The sequence below is a fragment of the Melozone crissalis genome, unplaced genomic scaffold, assembly GCF_028551555.1.
Source record: "Melozone crissalis strain CALT ecotype California unplaced genomic scaffold, PUWL_Pcris_2 ptg000017l_1, whole genome shotgun sequence".
Lineage (NCBI taxonomy): Eukaryota > Metazoa > Chordata > Aves > Passeriformes > Passerellidae > Melozone > Melozone crissalis.
In genome coordinates this window covers 6,970,388-6,989,987 of record NW_026535795.1, presented here as the reverse complement: position 1 = coordinate 6,989,987, position 19,600 = coordinate 6,970,388, and the positions used below count along the sequence as shown (strand labels likewise).

At 54.4% G+C, this 19,600-nt stretch overlaps 1 protein-coding gene across 3 annotated transcripts; it reads right to left on the bottom strand.

Annotated features, from left to right (window-relative positions):
* Window positions 1-298: 298 nt before the first annotated feature.
* Window positions 299-16,085, bottom strand: GMEB2 (glucocorticoid modulatory element binding protein 2). 3 transcript variants are annotated; one of them, XM_054274392.1, is made up of 10 exons: window positions 16,039-16,085; window positions 13,286-13,442; window positions 8,552-8,649; window positions 7,701-7,831; window positions 6,237-6,340; window positions 4,814-4,971; window positions 3,539-3,610; window positions 2,923-3,060; window positions 2,266-2,388; window positions 299-2,088 (listed from the first exon to the last, which is right to left on the bottom strand). In XM_054274392.1, the coding sequence occupies exons 2-10, from the start codon at window positions 13,414-13,416 to the stop codon at window positions 1,442-1,444; spliced, it is 1,602 nt and encodes a 533-aa protein (XP_054130367.1). In that variant the 5' UTR covers window positions 13,417-13,442; window positions 16,039-16,085; the 3' UTR covers window positions 299-1,441. The 3 variants fall into 3 exon arrangements, with proteins under 3 accessions (XP_054130367.1, XP_054130369.1, XP_054130368.1); XM_054274394.1 differs by having other exon boundaries at window positions 7,701-7,828; XM_054274393.1 differs by having other exon boundaries at window positions 13,286-13,439.
* Between the last annotated feature and the right edge of the window lie 3,515 nt (window positions 16,086-19,600).

The following is a 19,600-nucleotide window of genomic DNA, read 5'->3' as shown; positions in this document are numbered from 1 at the left end:
TCACTTTTCTTCCTGATTACGTGTCAAAACTCTCCTAACCACAGGTTGGGGACCAGTGGTTATCAGCACTGGGTGCAGCCAGTCCCAGCTGTGCCACGGACGACCAGACTTTGGAACCACATTTCAGGCTCCTTGCACACCCACGGCCAGAGGGAACACAGAGGACACGGACATTTATATTTAGTAAAGTGTGTTCCTGGCCTGCCTTAGCCCCATTTCACAATCCCAGCTGTTATACCTGGACATAGAAAACACAATAAACATTAACATTCTTTCAAAAAAATATTTATTACTCAATAAAGTGACCTGTCGTTGCTGCTGTTGCCAGATCAAGTTTGGGAAACCCCAACACTCCAAGCACCCGACTCCTCCCAGCCAGAGGCAGCGTGAGACACACAGGCCCTGGCACGGGGCCTGGTGAGAGCTGCAGTGAGTGGGGTGGCTGTAGGAGAACTGGGGGGGCTGACCACCCCGTTACAGAACGGCTGCTTGACCCCAGCAGGGAGGGAATGGCAGTGTCCTGCTCCCGTGGGATGCTGGGCACTGGGGACAGCAGGGTCTGCCCTCGTGAGGAAGCGTGAGCTCCCTGGAGCATGGCCATGGGGCTCAGCTCTGCACGCTCTGCAGCACGGCTCTGCCATGCAGAACGAGCTTCCCAACCTGGGCTTTGCTTAAAAATCGCCAGTGGCTTAAAAAAATCCCAATAATGGATTTTTTTTTTTTTTTGAGAAAACTAGAAAAAGACCCCAAATCCTCAGAAGTCACAGCTCTTCTCAGCCCTCTGGGCTCCTGTCTTGCTGCTTCTTCCCCAGTAGACCCGGGCAACCACCATGCCCACTGTCACAACAGCTCCCACTTGTTTTTGCCACCCAAAGCCACTGTCACGCACAAACCCAACCTTCCAGGGCCTGTGCCCATGCTGCCAGAGCTCTTCCTGGTGTCAATGATTGTACACATCCACTGAATTCCTGCTCTTGGCATCCCTCTCCACTCCTGCAGCCCCTAGGATGGGGAGCAGCCAGCTCCCTGCACACCAGACCCCCTTTGGCAGCTTCCTTTTGCTACCACCTTCTCCCTGCTCCTGCCCACTCCTCTGATGGACACTGCTCCAGCTGTGCCAGCCAAAGAGGCTGGGCTGACAACCCAGAGCAGGAAAGCTACTCCAAGAGAACAGGGGAGGAAAGCTTTATAAAAAAATAAGCTCTTTTTTTCTTCCCTCCTCCAAACAAGGCAGAGCATTTCTGCCTTTCCCTTCTCCAGGCATCCTTCCTCCCCCCTCCTTCCCTCTGACCTGAACCTCCTCGCTCCCAACACGAGCTGCTCTGAGCCTCGCTAGCCCGTGCCCCTCACGACACCGCTCCTCGTCCCACAGCGCAGCCAGAGAAGAGGCAGTTCCCCCCAGAGTGGCACGGCCAGCGTCCCTCCAGGCAAGTCCCCCCTCTCACTTCTGCTCCGCCTCGTCGGCCACCGCGGTCACCTCGATGGCGGCGGCAGCGTGCTCGTCCCCGGCGGCCTCGGCGGCCCCGGACGGGACAGTCACCACCGTGCTCCCACCGGGAGCTATTTGTGTCACATTCTGGATGGTCGTGCCAAGTCCTGGAAGGGTCAGGAGCTGGAAGGGGCTCACCACCTTCACCACCGTGCTGCCGTCCTGGACCGCAGCCGTGCTCAGCACCGTCAGGTTGGAAGCGTCCGGGTGGATCTCCACGGTGCCGGGGAAGGTGGAGCCGGCGGAGGCCAGCACCGTGTACCCCCCCAGCAGAGGGGAGGCCGGGGAGCTGGCGGCGGGGGGCTGGGCCGGGCTCTTCCCCAGCACCGAAGGAGGGAGGGCCGAGACCACTTTGCCAAGAGGGAGATTGGCAATCTGGGACACTGGCACGCCGGGGGTGACAGTGAGCTGCGCTGGCTGGGACAGGACTTGGGAGGTGATGGCAGCTGGTCCGGAGGTGGCCCTGGTGAGCCTGGGGCGTTTCAGAGGCGTGGGAACAGAGACGGGTGTGAGGGTCATCAGGACGTTGTTGAGATGCTGCGATTTGTGCTTCAGCTCCTTCGCTCGCTTGCGGTGCTCGTCACACTGCTGCTCCAGAGCTGGACAGAGAGGAGAGGTTTGGCTCAGCCTGGATCCTGGACAAGCTTCCCAGAGGCATGTGGCAATGCCTGGTGTGGCTGGTTTAACACCACCAGCTTTAACACAACCCCCACTTTCTCAGCCCAAAAGGAAGTGCACAGGCAGCAATGCCCAGTGCCACACTGCTGTGTCCATACCTGCCAAATCCCGTGTGTACTGCTCCCTCGAGCGATCCATCTGGCACTTGTGGCTGGCCAGGACCTTCTTGACCAGATCCAGCATCCCAAAGTTCTGGACTACGTTGTTGAGTAAAACAGCATCTTAAAAACAAGACACAGAATTTTTGAGGAAGCAAAACTCCCTGAGCAAACTATTTGTGGCTTGGCAAAAGCCGCAAACATGTCCAGGAACAAACATGTCCAGCTGAGACAGCCAAAATCTGCGGGAGGGTAATGCAAGAGGCTGGGGAAGAGGAGAAGGCAGAAGCCATGAGAAAGGGCAAGAGGTCACTGGCCGTGTAAACAGTCCTCTCCTGCCTAGCAGGGGTGATAAGAAATCTGCTGGCACAGTAGCTGCTTTGCTGCATCATTATTCCAATGGCCTAAATTCCACCCCAATTCCCAAGCCAAGCATTTGTCCAGACCCAGAGCCAGCAGGGAGGAAGCCCCATGCACGGGGAATTGCAGAACTGAGGTCACCTGAATTATCCCCAAGCGCAGCCTCATCAATCAGCCAAAAATGAGATTTCCTATGATGAGCTACATCCCTATCATGTCATCCAGATACCCCTAAGGATAAAAACATCCACAAGCCCCTCTCCCAAGATGACTGACCACCCATGACCAGGTCCTTACCCCCAAGCTGCAGTGGGGGATCCTGTGCTCGCTGCTGCAAGCCCTTCATGGTCTCCACCAGCTCCTGGTGGAACTCATGGATCACTTCTTCCAGGAGCCCACTGTCCTTCAGACCTTGCCAAAAAGCAAAGGTGTCATCTGGAGAAAGAGGAAGCAAGGGAGAACCTCAAAATCCTCAGCAGGGTTTAATGGTAATCTGCTATGGGTTCCCTGTGGACACCCCTGCAGGGGTGCAGTCCTGCCAGGCTGGGGCAAGGCCCACCCAGAGCACGGACACAAAGAAGGATATGCTGTCCCCACCCTGCCCCACACCAACAGGACACTTTGCTACAGTCAGTAGCACCAAGGAGAATGATTTCATGACCCTTCTGATAAGAATTTTTCCCCCCCAGAGCCACATTTGGCTCTCTGGCTTTGATATGTTGGTGCTTGGAAACAACTTCATCGCGAGGCTGCTGAGGAATGTAACACAGAGCTGTTCCATCAGCACAGAAGGAATAATCCCAGTGGAGGCTCATGCAAGGCTGCTCTGGTAAGAGGGTCCTTCCTGCTCCTTACTCTGCTGCTTCCCTGCTTGCCCACATCTCCTCCACCCCTGCAGGACGCCAGGCCATACCTCCAATGCTGGTGCTCCAATCGCTGGCGTCCTCGCATGTTTCTATGGTTATTGTAGCTGGGGATCCGTTCACTGCAACCAATAGCAAAAAAGAAGAGAAAAAAATTCCCAGGTCCTGATTTTTCCCTGTTTTCTCACAGGCTGTTTCCAAAGGAAGCACTCCCTTGCTGCATTTCTGTACTTCTCCTTTATATTGCAGAGGATCACATCTGTTTGAATGCAGATCTCAACGCTGAACAGAGACACCCAAGTGCTGCTGTGCCAGCTGTACTTATTTTCCTACATTAGAGTGCAATCGCCAGGGACTGCTCCTGCAACCTTTGCAGCACAAGAACACATGCTTGAGAGCAGCATTCCCCTCCTGTTCCCCCCTGAAAACACACCAGCACTGCTCAGGGCAAAAGTCAAACAGATTTAGTGTCTGATTTTTTTGGCAGCCCTTTTTACCCAGCCACCATTTGTCTGGAGGGTTTCTAAAGCCTGCAAGGGAAGAGCAGCCCCCCACTGCACAGGGATGCAGGGGGCATCCCTCCTTCCCTCCAGCTCTGCCAATCTCAGCAGTTTTGTTACCATAGAGCCAGGGAACAGGCGTCATTCATGCCGTGTGCAGGAGCAGGATGGATGGGAATCTGGCCAGAGCCCCACAGAGCTGTGCAGAGCCTTTGGAATGCTCAGTTGCAGCCATTAAATCCAGTCCCTCTGCTCCTTTACTCCACAGCTTTCAGGGCTCTGGTTATTTCAGCACAGCCCAGCAGCTGGCAAACATCTCCCATTAATGAGCTCATGTTTAACAGGGGTTCTTGGAGAGGGCTGGGCTGTGCATCAGCATCAGCTTCCCCACCACAATTCCAGGATGTGGTGGATGGGTGCTCTGCAGAGCCACCCAAGGGACTTATCCTGTCCCAGAGGCACCACCAGGAGCTTGGGGTGTGGGGCACTTTCAGGGCTGTTCTTAATGCTCAGGGGCTAAAGGTGTTAAATACAGAACTATTTAAAAATTAAAACATCTTCCAATGAAACAATTATCTGTAATTATAGGTCAAATTAATAAAATCAGAGAATGGCTTGGGTTGGAAGAGACCTCAAAGCTCATCTCATTCCAACCCCCTGCCATGGGCAGGGACACCCTCCACTAGTCCAGATTGCTCCAAGTGCTGTCCAACCCAGTCTGTGACACTTCCAGGGATGGGGCAGCCACAGGGCCCTTGGTTACGTGGCACTCATGGGCTCTGATGTGCCAAAGGCCCTGCTGAGGTGAGGAAGGGCTGCACGTACCATCAGCAGAGGCAGGAGTCAGAGGGATGTACTCTGTTGATGTCTGGCTGGTCAGGGACACCCTGGCTCCTGTCAGGTCAATCTTGGTGCTCCGGCAGGTGTTGGAACAGACCTTTGTGTGCTGGTAGAAATCCAGCTCTCCTGAGTCCATAATCTTCCTGAAAGACAGGGAGCAAGCACAAGGACAGGCACATCAGCAACAGCTAAGAGCTCTGAGATTGCTCCTGGCAGCCTCCAGCCCAAACTTCTGAGTCCCAAAACGCCAGGAGAGCAGGCAGAGCCAGCAGGAGCCATGACTGGGACTGACTAATTCATTTCTTGAGGAAGGAGGGGAAAGAGAGAGCCCCTAACTGGTGCCACCAGCACATCCCCTCCAAAGCTCCAGCTTCCAAAGGATCAGTTGGAGTCTCAGTTCAGGGTGAGACCAAAGGGAGCTTCTTTCTTGCCTTTTTGACTCTATAGCTCAAAAGGAGACAGGACTTAACCCTATTTAGAAACTAAAATCAGGTGTCACATCTCATTCAAAGGGAGTGCCAACACTGGAACACAGGATCTTCCAATCCAAGAACATTTTCTCCAAAACATTCCCAAGCCTTGCTGGCCAACAACCACCTAAGCATCCAGAGATGTGCTCCCATGGGATGCTGGGTTTGCCTTCAGACATTCCCCCGAAGTGTTTTTCCCCCTCTCAAAGCTCTGCCTTGACAAAGCCTAAACCTATTATGCAAAATTTATGTGAGGCAAAAGCTGCTTAAAAGGAATACAGGAGATGCCTGCATTGAAGTAGAATAATACAGAGAAAGGCAATGTCACCCTGTGAAAAGAGCACAAAACCACTGACAATTCCTGGGGAAAGAGGTGATTCTTTTTTAATCCTGTCCAAAGGCAGAGAAAGACTTTAATTAAATCACAGTTTCAGGCTAGTGTTCAGAAGGACCATAGAGGAATTGAATTACTGTAGTTAATACTAGAGAAGAGAAATGTTTGCAATAAAGAACCTTTTTTTTTTTTTTTTTTTTGCCAAGGACTTATTTAGAAGTGATGTCAAGCAGCAGTGCTGCAACCAGAGCATTGGTGATGACCAGACTGATTTCATTTGGTGAGTCACACTGAGAATCCACAGACAGCATGGCCCAACCACCAACAGCCATTAAAATTTCCAATGTCCCTACATCAGCTGGAAACTCAGTGTGCTTCAAGGTCTGAAAAGGCTAGAGAAATATTTCTTGTCCCCAATTATTCCCTAAGCACAAGGACAGAACAAAGCCATTGAACTGACCCCATTTGGGACCAGGCTGTCATTACAACAAACATTTATAGTGGTTCATTTGCTCCCTCAGCAGCAGAACTGCCATTCCAAAGGTTGTGTTCCCCCCACCACAATCCCCCAGCAGGGTCCAGAGGCACAGGGGAAGGCACTGACCGGAGCATGATCCCGTTCATCCGGATCGCCCGCTTCCAATCCTTCAAGGTCGACTTCCCTGCCAGGTGCACAAACTCCTTGGGGCTGATGAGGTGATCATGAAACTGCAAAGGCAGGGGTGCAACATCAGTGCCACGAGCCATAAACGAGCCAAGGGTGTCCTGTGAGCAGGGTTCAGCTGCAGCCTGCTGGCATTTCCCAGTGCCTGGCAGTCTGCAGCCTCCACGTGCCACCGAGCACCCCCAAACCAGATTGCTGCCAGGCACTCCCCACCCCAGAGAACACTGCCCAAGTCAGAAAGATTAAAGCTGTCACCAATGGTTAGTTAACAGCTGCTCCAGGGGTGTGTGAGCTTGCCCAGTTCAGGCAGGACAGTGGGAAAACACCCAGAGCTTGTGCAGAGTATCATTAACAGCAGGGAGCTGCTCACGCTCCCACTAACAATGCACTCAGTGAAAGCTGGGCTGCACTGCTAACAATTGGGTCCAGGGCATGTTATGCCCCATAGGGGAGAGAGAAGAAGCCCATTTGGTCTTTGACCTCCTGCTCCCAAGCCCAACCATTGGTATCAGGGAACCTCTGGCCTCTCTGGCTGTGCACACCCACTGCCACTGCAAACCAGCTTCAGGGAGCTGGCACACACCTGCCAACTCTTCCTTTCTTTTATTGCCCTACACACCCAGCTGTGCCTGAACTCAACAGTAAACCTGCAGGATCACAGAATTATAGAATCACTAAGGGTGGAGTAATCCTCCAAGATCCTTGAGTCCAATCATGACCCAGTTTTCTTAAGAGCTGCCTTACAGCCCATCTCAAAGGATTTCCCAAATCCAGGCCTCCTCTTTTCCATGGCCATGTTGACCAACATAGAGCAACTCACTTGTTACTGCATGAGAAACTGCATCTCTGAACAAGGACAAGGGCTCCAGTGCAGAGAGAACAGATTTTAGGAGGCAGCAGCATTTATCCTCTGTCTCATGGATAGAGGAGACCACTGCTGCTGGGAAGGGCAAGGACTATCCTTTGGGAGCCCAAGGAGACTCTCCCTCAGCAGGGTATTGTTTAGGCTGTGTACAAATGCCAGCAATGACTCACTCGTGGCATGTTCCTGAATTCATGTAAATTTTAACCATGAGTTACCCAGCACACAGCAGCAACTCTTCAGCAGGTCCTCAATCAATACACTCCTCAAACTTTCCAACTGAGCACACTGCAAGTGCCCAAATTTCTCAAATTTTCAATAACACATTAAACTGAGGCACCATCTCTCCAGCCAGAACTAAGTAATTTTGTCAGGACAAATATCAGGTACCCAGCACCAGGAAAATGTCATCCTTTCCTACCATGACATGGATCAAATGCAAAGCAGCTGATCAAAGGTTATCACAACAAGGACAAGCCAGGTCACCTCAAAATGTGGGCAAGGGGAAAGCACAAGTCCAGTGCTGGACTCTCTGTCCTCACCTGCACACACTTCACATTGATTCCAGGGCACACAAACTTCCTCCAGATGAGGTTGGCTTTGCTGTCCCCGCAGGTGATGGGGTAGACAATCTCTGCCTCCAAACTGTCCTCATCTTCAGCCATCTTCACTTCTCACAGGGATCAGAGGAAGGGACAGATCAAAGAGAAACATGAGCCACAGTTCCTGAGCCACACATGCAATGACAGTTTTGAAACTCAGAAATAAATAAAAAACCAAGTAGATGATGCATGGTGGGGTGTGCTGGGGTTTGTGGCCACCACTCACTTGCACTTTGCTATGGAAGTATCCAAACACCCAAACTTCTCAGGCAAAACAGCCCAGTAAGATTTATGCCAATCCAGCTGCAGCTCAGCACAGGGAAAATGAGAAGTCACCCATTCTTGATAAAAGAGAATGATGTTATCTGGGTGGAGTCACCCTTGGTTTTAAAGTGAAACTGGTTTCAAGTCAACATTAGCCCAGCTGATCAGTCTCTGCTCCCTAAACTCGCTTTTACTTGCAACCAAAGCCAGCAAGCTGCTGCAAAACTGACACCCCCGTGGCAAGCTGGAATGGCAGGAGCAGGGATGGCCGGACACAGGGACACATCCCGGACCAGGAGAGGGCAGCAGCAGCCCAGCCAGCCACTGCCAGCTCCCTGCTGGTCACCGAGCCCCCTGGATGCTGGGACAGCATCGCTGGCACCCCCAAGGCTCACAAGAGAACAGCCCCAAGCCCCAGCAGCTCTGCACAGCAGTGCTTGGAGTGTCCCAGCTGACACCAGGGCAGGGCTGGGGCACACTGGGGGGCTGCAGTCGACACCAAGGGGCTGTGGAAAGAGCTGACCTACCTAGAACCGCTTCCTTCAGGTCTGTGGAGGCTGTGAAGGCAGCAGCAGCTGCAGCAGCTGCATTTTCAGTCTCCAGCGTGTCTTCGTTGATGTCACCGCTGGGAAGAGAGGCAGAGGCATTCCTAAGCCATGTGGCTGTGCCACCCCCACCCCCGATGCCCTGTGGAGACATCGCCTCACAAGTCCCTCGGATCACATTTTCCCACAAGAGCTAAGAGTCAGCTCTGGGGTTGGGAGGCTCAGCTCCATTTTTTCATGTGGAGATGAAGAACCCCACAGCAGGCAAGCCCCTGTCAGCAGCTTGGCCAGCTCTCTCTCCCTCCCCTTTAATCCCAGCCCTGTGGATCTGCCTCCAGCCCAGCCCTTGCTGGAGAGCTGGCATGGAGAGATGCTGTCAGCACAGCCCCTTGCTCAGAAGTCACTGCCAGCCTTTGGAAGCTTTGCCTGAGATTTCCCCAGGAAAAACATGTGTGAAACATGCTGCTGCTGTCTGGGCAATGCACTGGCTGAATCCCCTGGTATGCAGGATGCTCCAGGGAGGGAGCAGGACCTCAAAGAGCCACAGAGACACTATAAAGGAGTTGGACAAACCCCAAGAGCAGATCTGTGAGCAGAGATAACATAACATGAGTTACAGACACTTGCAATACAATCTCTGAGCCTCTTAAAATTTGATATATCCATGACATTCATTAATAGCTGGCTGTTCAGCTGCTTCCATTGTCCCCACACTGAGATCTCCATCTTCTCTGGGTGCTTTGCCCATGGAGTCACACAGTGGGTCCTGCAAAGCACCCACTCCCTCGCTGTTCTCCCATCCCAGGTACAGGAATACAGAGCCCCAAGCCCCTCCAAGGAGCCTCCCACACTCAGAGGGCACAGGCACTTCTGGCTGGCATGTGGGACATGCTCCTCACCCCCCTGGCTTTGGAGGTCAGGTCTCAAAGGGAGGGAGCCCACATTGGTGCCATTATGGATCCACCTGTACCTCACAGCCAGTGCTCAGCAGGGACCATTCCTAATGGGTTTTCATACAAACACAGAATGGTTTGGGCTGAAAGGGCCCTTAAAACTCACCCTTAAACTTGTTCCAAGCCCCTCCCACAGGCAGGGACATCTTCCACCATCCCAGGTTGCTCCAAGCCCTGTCCAACCTGGCCTTGGACAATTCCAGGGATGGGGCAGCCACAGCTTCTCTGGACAGTCTGTGCCAAGGCCTCACCACCCTCACAAGGAACAATTTCTTCCCAGTATCTAATCTAAGTCTACCCTCCTTTTAAGATGTATGTTTGGTGGTGTCACTGAAGCTCCAGAAAGCTCAATCCACAGGGGCAGGGGTAGAAACACAATTAGCTTTTCACATACTTTGCCATATAAATTCCCTATGAAGACTCCACAGAGAAAATAAACCTGAAACCTCCCTCAGTTTGGTACCATGGATGAATTAAAAGACAGTCCTAGTGACTCACTGGCAACCACATTTCTCACCCCCCATGCCACGGGGACAAGGAAATTCAAGAGCAACTGGTTTTTCCATTCTGGGCTCCTAACACACAGCTCCAGGATGGAACTGCAGCTTCAAAGCATCCCTGCCCTCAGCAGCTGCAGGGCAGGTCCCTGTGGGGAGCAGCACAGAGATAAGGAATGGTGTGGGAGGCAGCCCAGCCTCACCAGGTGAGTGCTCAGATGCTGCTCCAGAGAGGGGAGACAGCTCCTGCTGTGACAGAAAGAAGATGGACACAACTCTGCCTCTGCAGCTCACAGTGACCACCAGCCCACAGCCCTGGCAGAGCATGGGGAGGGTAAATGAAAGGACTCAAAAAGGTAAACTCTGAGCCAAGGCATTTGCACCCAGGTGATTATTACACAAGTGGCAGTCTGACAGAAGAACAGAAGAATTCTAACCTGGGGTTTTTCATCAGTTTGCAGCAGTGGCACTTCAGCAGGGTGCCAGAGGAAGCAACCCCTTCTGGCATGCAAAGCCCAGCACCCCACAGCCCTGACCTGCCTCCAGATCAAGAACCTCCACCAACTCACCCAGAAGAAACCTTCCAGCAGAAAAGCCAGCACCTTTCAGAGCTTCCTCCAGGACTCCACCACATTTGCACCGCTCCGAAAAATGACCAAAAGGTGCAACTGGATGGGGAGGAATAACCCAGCCCATGCCTTTAACCTCCAGAGGAAAACAAACAAACCAACTCCCAGCCTGTATGAAAAATTCAGGCAACTGAAGTCTGTGTCTGCCATGGGCACATGGGGGAGAGAAAACCACAAAAAAAGGCGAGTGTCTCCATGCTGTTTCTCCCATCCCATTCCAGGTAAACAGGCAGAGGCAGAAGCAAGGGAAAACACAAACACCTTCCAAGCCCCAGCAGTGCAGCCCCCCAGCTGGCCCTGCCTTTGCCAGTTGCCATGACGAAGGCAGGGGAGGATGGTTCTCATCTTCCTCCCCAGGAGGATCCATAAGCCAGATGGGAGGAAGAGAAGAAAGCATGTGCAGATAACTCTGCGGGCTGGCGTCTCCTTTCTTTTCTGCTCCTGCCTTGCCTGGAAACTTGAGAGAGAAACGTCTCCCCCAGAATCCTGTGCTGATCAGAAATACAAGCACCTCATCAGAGCATCAAGCACAGATCCCCATCTCCCATAGACCAAAGAGAAAAGCTTCTTGCTCATTATTATTTTTCATTTCCCTCAGCTTTTTCCTTAAGAACACACGAACTAATTAAGCTCTTAACAATTGGTTGTACAGAGGGGTTTTTTTAATAGCAAACCCATACCCAGAAGAGCACTAGAAAAAGGCACCAACCCCCAAGCTGAGTTTGGTTTAAGTGTCACACCAAGCAAACAGAAAGCTCCCCATGTGAGCAGTCACTGAGCCAACAGCAAGGGATCCCAGCCCGTGCCTGCAGCTGCTCTCCTGACACCAGCTGGGGCTGCAGAGGGAAAGGGAGAAGGAGCCAGCACCACTGTGGCATTGCCCTGGAGGAGCAGAGCCTGGTGGGGGCAACTGTCCAAGGCCACAGAGAGACCATGGTGGCTCGTGCTGCCACCCACCACCAGCCCCACTGCCCTGCTCAGTGAGGGGAGTCAGGCAGGTTTTACCCTGTGATGCCAAATTTCACACCCTTTCTATTAACCCACTACCATCCCCAAGAATGAGGGAGCAAAGGGCCTGTCCAGGAGCTCTTCTCCAGAGAGATGCACGGAAAACCCTTCAAGGAATCTCTTCATCCATGCCAAGACATCTCTGCTCACAGCTGTCACTAAATGAAAGCATTCCTCTCTGTGCTGTGTGGAGCTGTCCTGCTCCTGACCATCCAGGGGACACTGGGAGGGTGACAAGAGATTTCCAAAGAAAAACAGGAAGGAAACTCAGAGTGAAAGGAAACCAACTGACTGAGCCAGCCTCTGCCATGATCCATTTTCCCAGACAAAACCACAATGCTGCACATGGGTCTGAAGAGGTTCAGAGCCACATGACAACCAGGAACCACTCTGCATCCAAGAGCAGCCACATCCCAAGAGTCACATCTGGCTGCTTCTCCACTGAGGGAGACAAGGGAGTCTTCATGGGACAGAAAACAAGAGGAGTAAAGCCCTTCTTCCCCACCATCACTGTTCTTCTGGGAACTGAAGATGTTTAGGAAACACAGACCCAGGGCGTGGAGGAAGAGCAGGGCAGGTCCTGCCCACGCCAGCACCAACAGCTCCTGCCTCTGCCTCTCCTGCCCATTCTTTACCAAAATTTCACCTATTAATGGGCTTTGTCTTAGTTGAAGCAGCACAAGGGGAACGGCCCTGGACTCAGCTGTCACCTTCTGCCCTGCCCAAAGCCCCAGGGCACTGACACAAAGAATCGTTTGAGAAAAGCAGACAAACACCTCCGGAGAGCAATAAACAGCCATTCAACACCCACTTATTTCAGACAAGCCTGCCTGGATGCAGCTCCAGGTGTGAACTTGGATTCTCTGCCCACTGACAGAACAAAACACACAAACGGCTCTGGGCTCTGTTCCACCCAAAAAAACACAGAGAAATAAAGCAGAGTCCATTGCTATGTGGGCCTTCAAGAAAGGCTCTTTGGCCACGGCCAACCTGCCACTGAACAGACCAGACTGAACAAACAGCAGCCCTGAGTATAAAATGCCAACAAAAAAGGCAGAAATTGTGCAAAACAGCAGCACTTTAACAATCAGACCTGCACTTTTTTTTTTTTAATAATGCCTCTCCGTTCAGGGCAACACTGTTTCAAGGACAGCTCTCTCACTCCTATTGCTGGCAGTGGAGGTTCCTGCAGAGCTCGGCCAAAAACCAACCAACCCCACACCTCCTCAGCCTTCAGGGAAGGGGAGCTCAGCTGCACCACCCTCAGCCTGGTGAGGACAAACTTGTCTCTTGGAGTTCAGAGCTCAGCACAGCCATCATGAAATAAATAGCAGAAAAACACTGATTTAGCTACTGGTGTCCTGTTCCAACTGGATTTGTGTCCACTCAGAAAAAGGTATTTGGGGTCAGTCTTTTTTTCCCCACCTCAAAAGAAGAAAAGAATGGAGCCTGTTCTGCCCAGAGCAGCAGAGCCCTTGGTGTGGAAGCCCTAGCAAGGAGCTGGACACTCCATGGCCACCGCTGAGGTGCCCACAGCGAGCAGGGATGAGGAGGAAGCAGTGGGGGATAAATCCCATCTGGGAGGGTTTCCAGCACGTCCCCTCAGCGTGCACCAGCCCCATCTCTCACCCGTGCTGGGACAGGTTGGTGGTGACCAGCACTGTCTTGACCTCCTCCATGGCAGCGCCGTCCACGGCGCCGTCCGGCGTGGTCACCACCACCACCTCCTCCATGTGCACGCTGACGTCCGGCGTCGCCATCGCGGCACCAGCTCAGTCACCACCTGCTGGGGGAGAAATTCGGGAATGACAGAGTCAAAAGGTGAGCTCGGTCATGGAAGGGTTCTGGGAGCAAGGAGAGAAGGGACTGCAGGGACATCATGCTCTGAATGGGATGAGCGAATCCCCAAGTGCTCCATCGCAGGAGGGAGGACGAGGGGAAGCTCAACCCAACCCAGCCCTTTGCAGGCTGGGTGAGAACGATGGGCATGGGTGGGACTGAGGTGCAGGAGGTGAAGGGCAGAGTGTGAAAGAGGGCCAAAAAAAAAAAATTGCTCCTGGCATCCATCATAAACTCTCTGAGGATACTCAGTTTGAAGGTGCTTTTCTAAATGTATTTCAAACTATCTCACGATTTCACACTGTTGGAGGAGCTTGTCACTGTCTCCTCCACAGTAAAACAGGGATTCTTCCCTCCTCCAAAGTCACACACACACAAAAAAATCAAATTAAAAAAGCACGTCAAGCCCGCAGAAACAGTGACATCTGGAAACTATTTCAAAGTGTGCATTTCTAATAAATCAGCAATAGATGTAAGACAGCACTCCCTCCCCAGCTCCCTTGGAGCCCTTTTAGGAACTGAAAGGGACTCTCAGGTCTCCTCAGAGCCTTCTTTTCTCCAGCTCTCTCAGCCTGTCTCTAGAGCAGAAGTGTCCAGCCCTCAGAGCATCTCCATGACCTGCTCTGGACTTGCTCCAGCAGCTCCACATGCCTCTGATGCTGGGAGCCCAGAGCTGGATGCAGCACTGCAGGTGGGGTCCCAACTGAGAGAGCAGAGGGAGAGAATCCCCTCCCTTCCCCTGCTGCCCACAATGCTGGGGATCAGCCCATGCCCAGATAAGGAGAACTTGGTGCCCACAAAGCATCTCCTACAGCACTGGCGCAGCCCCCACAGACACAGGTAAGGGAACATCTCACCCAGGTCTGGCTGTTCCAGGCTCAGACCCCCATGGAGAACTCCAAGCAGTGGCTCAGAGCACAGCAGAAATGTCACCTGGCTCCCATCACTTCCCAGGCCACGGCCAGAGCACAGCACTGACCCAGCATGGCCAGTGTGACTTCACAACCAAGTTCATGCCCTGCAGAAACACCTGCCTGACTCACAGGGACACCACGAGGTGCTCCTTACCTCCACAGAGCCCACAGGGTCTATCCAATGGGCCCTCCGTGCCAGCCCAGCACAAGGCCACCAGCAGAAGCACTTCAGTTTCCACAGCAGCACCGAAGCTCAGCTGCCCTCAGCTCAACCCCTCCAATCTCTGTACTTACTCTATCCCTACCCTTGTCCTTCATTTTGGGGTAAAACACATCCCACTCAGTGATTAGCATCACTCACAACACTCCTGAGCTTCAGGATGCCCCAGACATCCTGCCCAGCATCACAGGACTGAACCCCACGTGTGCTGCTCAGATGCCTCTGGGCAGGAACCAGCACTGAATGGGGAAAAAGTGGGCTGGAACCATAAGTAATCGAAAAAGTGGCTAAAACACAGCGGCAGTGGGGCTGTGGAGGGGGACAAGGGGCACCCCAGCCCTACCAGGACTCAAGGTGTCCATGCCTGTCCCTCCTGGTGCACCTGGCAGGGGGCTGAGAGCGTGTCAAGGGCTGGGGGAAAGAATTGGGGTGAAGTGAGGAAGAAAAAATAAAAGGAAAGAAAGCATAGCACAGCTGGCAGAGGAGACAGATCTTTGGGGTGCAGCATCAGGAGGGCAGAGAGACCAGACTACAGTGTGTGCAAGGCTGTGCACAGAGAGGGGGATGCAGTATGGATGCAGAGAGGGGATGCATGGTGGCTTTAGGGGGGTTAAACAGAGCTGCACAGGGTGAGAGGGCCATGGGGTGCCAGAGGGTGCCCAGGGGTCCATGGACAGAGGGGATGGAGAGCAGCACAGACAGCACGGGCGGGGGGCTGCAGCTGCACGGGGTGGGGGGACACAAACTGGGGGTGCACGGCTGGGGGGCTGCCCTGAGAGCGGCAGGGAAGCTGCAGGACGATGGCGAGCAGCCTCAAGGAGGGGTGAAGAAGGCAGAGTGCAGCACAGGGGGACCCAGAGAGGGGATACCCGGGGGGCTGCAGGGCTGGGGGAGGATGGGGGGCGGTTTGCAGAGCGGGGTGCCTGGGGGGCTGCAGGGCTGGGGGAGGATGGGGGGCGGTTTGCAGAGTGGGGTGCCCGGGGGGCTGCAGGATGATGGGGGGCGGTTTGCAGAGCGGGGTGCCCGGGGGCGGAGGGCGCTGCACGTGGAGGCTGCCGGGGGGCTCTCCCGGGGTGCCCCGGTGCCGAGGCTGGCGGGCGGGCAGGGGGTGCCCCCGGTGTCGCCGCGGTGTCCCCGTTCCCCCCCCATCCCCCCGGTTCCCGTTGCGGGGCGGCGCGCGCGGGACGGGGGGGGGTTGCGGGGGGCCGAGAGGGGCGCGTGGGCGCGCTCCCGCTGGCAGGGAGGAGGAGGAGGAGGAGGAAGAGGAGGAGGAGGAGGCGGGGGGGCCGCGGGGCGGGCGGGCGGCCGGGCGCTGCCGCCGCCGCCGTAACGTCCTGACGCTCCGCAGGGACCCGGGCGGCGCGTGCGGCGGAGGCCCCGCGGCGGGCGAGGCCGCGCCCGGCGCTTACCTCGGGCCGGCGTCCCGCGGGCCCCGCTCGGGCTGCGGCGGCGGCGGCGGCGGGCGCTGGGGCCGGGCGGCGGTGGGCGCGGGCAGGGCGGCGGCGGCGGGGCCGGGGGGAGCGGGGCTCCGCCGCGCGGCTCTGGGGCCCCGCGCAGGCGCACGGCCCGCACCGGCTACCGAGACTTATTTGGCGCGGGCGCCGCGGCCCGCGCTCCCCGTGAAATAGGGACCGGGCGGGCGCTCTGCGCCTGCGCCGCCGCCGGGCGGGGGTGGGAGGGGGCGCGGCGCGCGCCGCCGGGGGGTCCCCGCGCGCGGGGTCCTGCGGGGGAATCCCCCCCCATGTCATCCCCCCCCCCGTGTTCCCCCCTTGTGTCCCCCTTGTGTCCCCACCCTGTGTCCTCTGTACCCCCCGTGTCTCCCTTCTGTCCCCGGCCCGTGCCCTTCGTGTCCTCCTCTTGGTTCCCGGTACCCCCCCGTCCCCTGTGTGTGTCCCCTGTGCCCCGCACGCCCCCCGTGTCTCCTGTCTGCCCCCATACCGTGTACCCCATACCGGTACCGTGTACCGAGGGCGTGTCTTCCTTTGCCCTCTTGCGTGCCCCCCGTGTCCCCCTCCAGCGTTCTGCAGGCTCCCCGTGTCCCCTCTATGTCCCCCCCGGGCTGTGTGCCCCATGCCTGTGTCCCGACTGTGCCTCCTATGTGCCCCCATGTCCCATACGTGTCCCCAGCTGGGGTCCTGCATGACACTTTTTCTCTTATATGTCCCTTCCCTGGCCCATGCATGCCCCCATGTCCCTTCCAAGGTCCTGCATGCCCCCCCGTGTCCTTTCTGTGTGTGTCCCCTGTGTCTCCCTCCTCAGTCCTCTGTGCCCCCCATACCCTCTGTGTGTCCTTTTCACGGGCTCTGCATCCCCCCCATGTCCCCTGCATGTTCCCCCTGGGCTGTGTATGTCCCCTGTGTGTGTCTTGAAGCCCTGTATCACTCTGTGGCTCTCCAGGGTTTTGTGAAAGGCCTCAGCTGTTCATGGCTGAACACTTCCAGTGATGGGGCAGCCACAGCTTTTCTGGACAACCTGTCCAGGGCCTCACCATCCTCACAGGGAAGAATTATTTATTTCCAATACCCCATCTAACTCTGCCCTCAGTCAGTGTGAAGCCGTTCCCCCTTGCTCTGTCACTCCAGGCCCTTGTCCAAAGTCTCCCTCCATCTCTCTTGGAGCCCATTTAGGCACTGGAAGGGGCTTTAAGGTCTCCCTGGGGCCAGCATTTAAACATTTCCAGCATTTAAAAAGTGCCCTTGCGCAGTTTGTTTCAGGGCTGTTTTCCTCCTTGAGCCATCCCAAGCTGCTGCTGGTCCTTACCAGCACTAACCCTCGAGCTGTGACTGCTCTCTGTGTTTCCCCAGCCACCACAAGCTGTCACAAGTTTTGGTTAATTTCTGCCATTTCTGTGCCTGTGAGGGTCAGGGTTTAGGAGGCACACAAGAATTTCTCAGGGAGGACTTTTAGCACGATTTTACCACATTGCACTTCTTCTGTGAGTAGGTGGTTAACACGTTCTGGGAACGGATGAGCGAGGCCAGAGGCCCCAAAAGTCGTGAATCCCTTTTGGAAGCACTTGCTGTGTTTCCATTCTGTCAGCTTTTCACAGCTACTGGGTGGGTGGCTTTTCCTGACAGGTGTTCAGGTGGCGTTTGGTCTGTTTAGTATTTTTTTACACAAATTTCTAATGATCCTGTCTGATGTATTTGTGGTGGTTTATTTAATGGTTTTGGGGTTTTTTTTCCTCCAAGGCTCTTCCTCTTCTTTTTTTTTTTGTCCTCTGCAAACCAACCCTGCCTGATAAGCAGCTGCCACCTCTATTTCCCTCATGCTCCCCCTCACCAGTCTACCCCAGCTAACACCATTAAAGTGATATTAATTCCACAAGGAATTGTATTTCTTTTCCTTCCCTGCGATAACCAGCAGGGTTAAATCACCCACCCAAATGGTGACTCCCTTTTCCATGGAAGCATGTCTGTCTCTACCAATGCCACTGCTGCATCCTTTGGACTCCAGTGGGGTGGGACAGGACAGATAAAAGGTCCCTTTTTCCATAAAAGGTCCCTTTTTCCACTAAAAACATCTCCCTACCTTGCCCAAGAGCGGTGGCCTTATCAAGGTGGTAAGAAGGCAGCAAACCCCCAGTCATGCTGCCCTACTCCAGTTTTCCCTCTTGGAAATCAAAACCTGGCTTTTGCTGTCAGATCCCCGGACACAGGAAGGTCCCTGTGCTCCTCCTCACACAGAGGGTGGGATGATTTCACCTCCTGGCACCCAATCTGCTCCCTGCTCTGCCCCTTTATCTGTGGGCAGACCTGCTCCAGCCATGGTGCCAGTGAGGCTGCCGAAACAGGGTGAGCTGTTGTCTTTCAAACCAAATCACTCTGCAACATTTCTGGGTTTTGCCTGCCCAGGTGAGCCTTTGCCCCCACCCTGGCAGAGTCTCTGATCCCTTCCCTTACTCAACCACTTTGCAGGGATCCCTTCCAGAGTTATGCAGGTATTTTGCTTTCTTGGTTTTGATTTTTTCCATTAGGAGCTCTTGACATGGCATGGAGTGACAAGACAGGGGCATTGAGAGGGAGCAGGGTGAGATCGGATATTGGGAATAAATTCTTTCCTGTGAGGGTGGGGGGACCCTGGTGCCCAGAGGAGCTGTGGCTGCCCCATCCGTGGAGGTTCTCAAGGCTGGACAGGACTTGGAACAGCCTGGGATAGTGAAAGGTGCCCCTGCTCATTGCAGGGAGTTGGAACCACCAAACCATTCCTTGATTCTATGATTTTGTGTGTGCTGGAGTGTGGTTCAAGCCTTCAGTATTGTGTCTTCAGCACTCAGCCCTGCAGGGCTGCACGGTGGGCAGGGCTGGAAGGTGGTGGGAGCCTCTCCACAATTCCATCTGCTCCTCCTGCCCCAGCAGATCCCATGCCTCTGTGGTTTTCTCCTTCAGATCACAAAAGGATAAAGGATGTCTCTTGAATTAACTAGTTAGGAGGTGACCATGCTTGGTCTCATCAATATATCTCGAATTGTCTGGCACCAAGGACTGTGCCTGTTTTCCTAAGACAAATGCAGGGGTTTACTTTGCTACATCCATGTTTTAGAAGAGCCTGGGTTAGTGGGCTGTATCAAATCTCAGAGGAAAAGGGAGCAACGCTGCGTTTGCAGTCAGGTTGTTATCTCCGGAATCAGGAAGGTCAAGCTGCAAAAATAGAATTCCTGTTTGTGCGGGCAGCAGCATCCTGAGGACACGTGGGAAAAGCATCAGGCATGGGCTGCTTGCCACTGCCACCACTGTGATGGCCCCAGCACTGTCCTGGCACTGTCCTCCTGGCACTCTCCTCCCTGCCTTTACAGAACACACAATTAAAATTAAAATCCTCCCTGCCTTCCCCTCAGTTTGTCTCCTTGTGCCCCAGTGCTGCTGAGCTCTGTGGAGAGTCTCCCACACTGGTTATTTTGATGGGATCACACGATGTAGCACAGCCCAGGAGGATGCTGCCATTTCAATATCCCCTCAAGGACAGGGAGGG

Coding starts and splice junctions, on each gene's coding strand:
- GMEB2 (XM_054274392.1), bottom strand. CDS start 13,416: ATGGCGACGCCGGACGTCAGCGTGCACATGGAGGAGGTGGTGGTGGTG. Junction 7,832..8,551: donor CCTGAAGGAAGCGGTTCTAG/GTAGGTCAGCTC, acceptor GATCCCTGTGAG/AAGTGAAGATGGCTGAAGAT. Junction 4,972..6,236: donor ATGAACGGGATCATGCTCCG/GTCAGTGCCTTC, acceptor CCTGTCTTTCAG/GAAGATTATGGACTCAGGAG.